Source organism: Moschus berezovskii, chromosome 19, assembly GCF_049115385.1.
Source record: "Moschus berezovskii isolate FMDL1 chromosome 19, NW_MosBer_1.0, whole genome shotgun sequence".
Classification (NCBI taxonomy): Eukaryota; Metazoa; Chordata; class Mammalia; order Artiodactyla; family Moschidae; genus Moschus; species Moschus berezovskii.
In genome coordinates this window covers 14,488,284-14,491,037 of record NC_142478.1, presented here as the reverse complement: position 1 = coordinate 14,491,037, position 2,754 = coordinate 14,488,284, and the positions used below count along the sequence as shown (strand labels likewise).

General features: G+C 61.8%; 1 protein-coding gene across 1 annotated transcript; it reads left to right on the top strand.

The window, feature by feature from the left end:
* Window positions 1–766: 766 nt before the first annotated feature.
* Window positions 767–2,441, top strand: POU4F2 (POU class 4 homeobox 2). The gene is made up of 2 exons (XM_055405477.1): window positions 767–1,051; window positions 1,500–2,441. Exons 1-2 carry the CDS (start codon window positions 767–769, stop codon window positions 2,439–2,441), a joined length of 1,227 nt encoding a protein of 408 aa, XP_055261452.1.
* Window positions 2,442–2,754: the final 313 nt, after the last annotated feature.

Here is a 2,754-nt window from a genome sequence, read left to right as displayed (position 1 = left end):
GGCAGCCAGGTAAGAGGCTTTCGTTATAGTGTAGGGGAAAACTCAGCCGAGGCCGCTTTGGCCCGCAACTTTATTTAGTAGTTTCTTTTCCCGGCGAGGCGCGTACTGGGCTCAGGAAGCCGGAGGGGCTGGAGGTCGGCTCTTAGATAGGAACCGCCCAGCGACTGGAGCGCGGACCTGGCCAAGCCGGTAGAGTTGAGCAGGGGTCTGCTGTAGTGAGTGCTGTGGGGCTCGGGGAAAGGACGCGGCGTCAGCGCGCGGGCGGGGGCAGGAAGGGGAGGCGGAGGGCGAGGGGAGGGGAGCGGCGCGGGGAGCGGGAAGGGGGTGTCAGGAGAGCAGAAAGGACCAAAGCCTGGAGGAAGCCAAGAGGGAGCAGGGGCGACGCTAGAATCCGAGCAGGAGAAACCAGCGCTTCCAGGCAGGGGAGGGCGGAGGCGCGCGGGAGGGAGGGAGGGCGGGGTGTGCGGGGGCAGGCGCGGGGAGAGGGGAGTATAACTCTGCGGCCGCGAAGAGCGGGGGCAGTTTCGGGCGCCCAGGTTCTGCAGCCAGCGCCAAGCCGATCCCAGCATCCGCTCAGACTGACCTCAGTAGCCCGCGGTGGAGCGCGTAGCCGGGGCCAGGCGCTCAGAGCTCGGGGCGACGGCGAGTGCGCACAACTTTGCATCGCCTTTCCCCGCTTCGGCTGTCGCCCAGCACTTCTCGGGAGGGTCCCAGCAGCCGGGGCCAGTGCGTGCGCCTCGGACCGGCGCCCGAGCGGGCGGGGAAGATGATGATGATGTCCTTGAACAGCAAGCAGGCGTTCAGCATGCCGCACGGCGGCAGCCTGCACGTGGAGCCCAAGTACTCGGCCTTGCACAGCGCCTCGCCCGGGTCCTCTGCACCCGCGGCGCCCTCCGCCAGCTCTCCGAGCAGCTCGAGCAATGCTGGCGGAGGCGGCGGGAGTGGCGGGGGCGGTGGAGGCCGGAGCAGCAGCTCCAGTAGCAGTGGCAGCAGCGGCGGCAGCGGCGGGGGCTCCGAGGCGATGCGGAGAGCGTGTCTTCCAACCCCACCGGTGCGTATTTCTGCATAATCACCGCTTAAAGGCACATTTTGACAGCCCCCTTTATCTGCTTGATGTTTTTTTCATGTCTGCACAGCAAATCACCCCACACCTCCAACCAATTTTCCCCCCTCTCTCTCGCTTATGTATTCAGCGGGTCTTTCCTTTCATATTAATTTTTATGACCTGGAATGTTGCCTGTGCGCGTGTTGTGTTGTGTTGTGTTTGCAGGCTCACTTTCCTCCTCCTCGTGTACTCTTGGTTTCTCTCCGTGGCTTCCCTCCTCTCCTCCTCACCCGCTCGTTTCAGGATTATTGTTATCATTATTACTATTATTATTTTAACGTTCTGGGAATGTTGTAGGCGCGGCGGCGGTGCGGAGCGCTGGGCCGGAGCTTCCGGAGAGAGTGCGTGCAATTCCCTACTGAGAGTAATGTGTGCCTTTTACTTGCAATTGCAGAGCAATATATTCGGCGGGCTGGATGAGAGTCTGCTGGCCCGCGCCGAGGCTCTGGCGGCGGTGGACATCGTCTCCCAGAGCAAGAGCCACCACCATCACCCGCCCCACCACAGCCCATTCAAGCCGGACGCCACCTACCACACCATGAACACCATCCCGTGCACGTCGGCTGCCTCCTCCTCGTCGGTACCCATCTCGCACCCGTCCGCGTTGGCGGGCACGCACCACCACCACCACCACCACCATCACCACCACCACCAGCCGCACCAGGCGCTGGAGGGCGAGCTGCTGGAGCACCTGAGTCCCGGCCTGGCGCTAGGTGCCATGGCGGGCCCCGACGGCGCCGTGGTGTCCACTCCAGCTCACGCGCCGCACATGGCCACCATGAACCCCATGCACCAAGCTGCCCTCAGCATGGCTCACGCGCACGGGCTGCCCTCACACATGGGCTGCATGAGCGACGTGGACGCCGACCCCCGGGACCTGGAGGCATTCGCCGAGCGCTTCAAGCAGCGACGCATCAAGCTGGGAGTGACCCAGGCCGATGTGGGCTCCGCGCTGGCCAACCTCAAGATCCCCGGCGTGGGCTCGCTCAGCCAGAGCACCATCTGCAGGTTCGAGTCCCTCACTTTGTCTCACAACAATATGATCGCGCTCAAACCCATCCTGCAAGCGTGGCTAGAGGAGGCGGAGAAGTCTCACCGTGAGAAGCTCACCAAGCCGGAGCTCTTCAATGGCGCGGAGAAGAAGCGCAAGCGCACGTCCATCGCGGCGCCGGAGAAGCGTTCGCTGGAAGCCTACTTCGCCATCCAGCCGCGGCCCTCCTCGGAAAAGATCGCCGCGATCGCCGAGAAGCTGGACCTTAAGAAAAACGTGGTGCGCGTCTGGTTCTGCAATCAGAGGCAGAAACAGAAAAGAATGAAATATTCCGCGGGCATTTAGAAGACCCACTTTAGGCCTCTCCAGGGACAGGCCTCTTCCTCATCTCCCCCCTCCCCACCCTTGCCTCTTTTCTTTCCATTTTTCGCAACCAGAAAACAATTCCAGTAAATGTGAATCCGGAGAAAACGAGGATTGGCGTGCGAGCGAACGCGTGAGCTACTGAGCCCAAGCCCGGTGAGAATGTGAAACGATTTCTCAAAGGAAAGAAAAACAAAAGAAGAAATTTGTCAAGTTGCAGCAAAGTTGTCCCTTTCAACCCCACCCACTCGGAAAAGGCACCTCGGCCTCTTCAGAGGAAGTCTGGAGCTGGCTG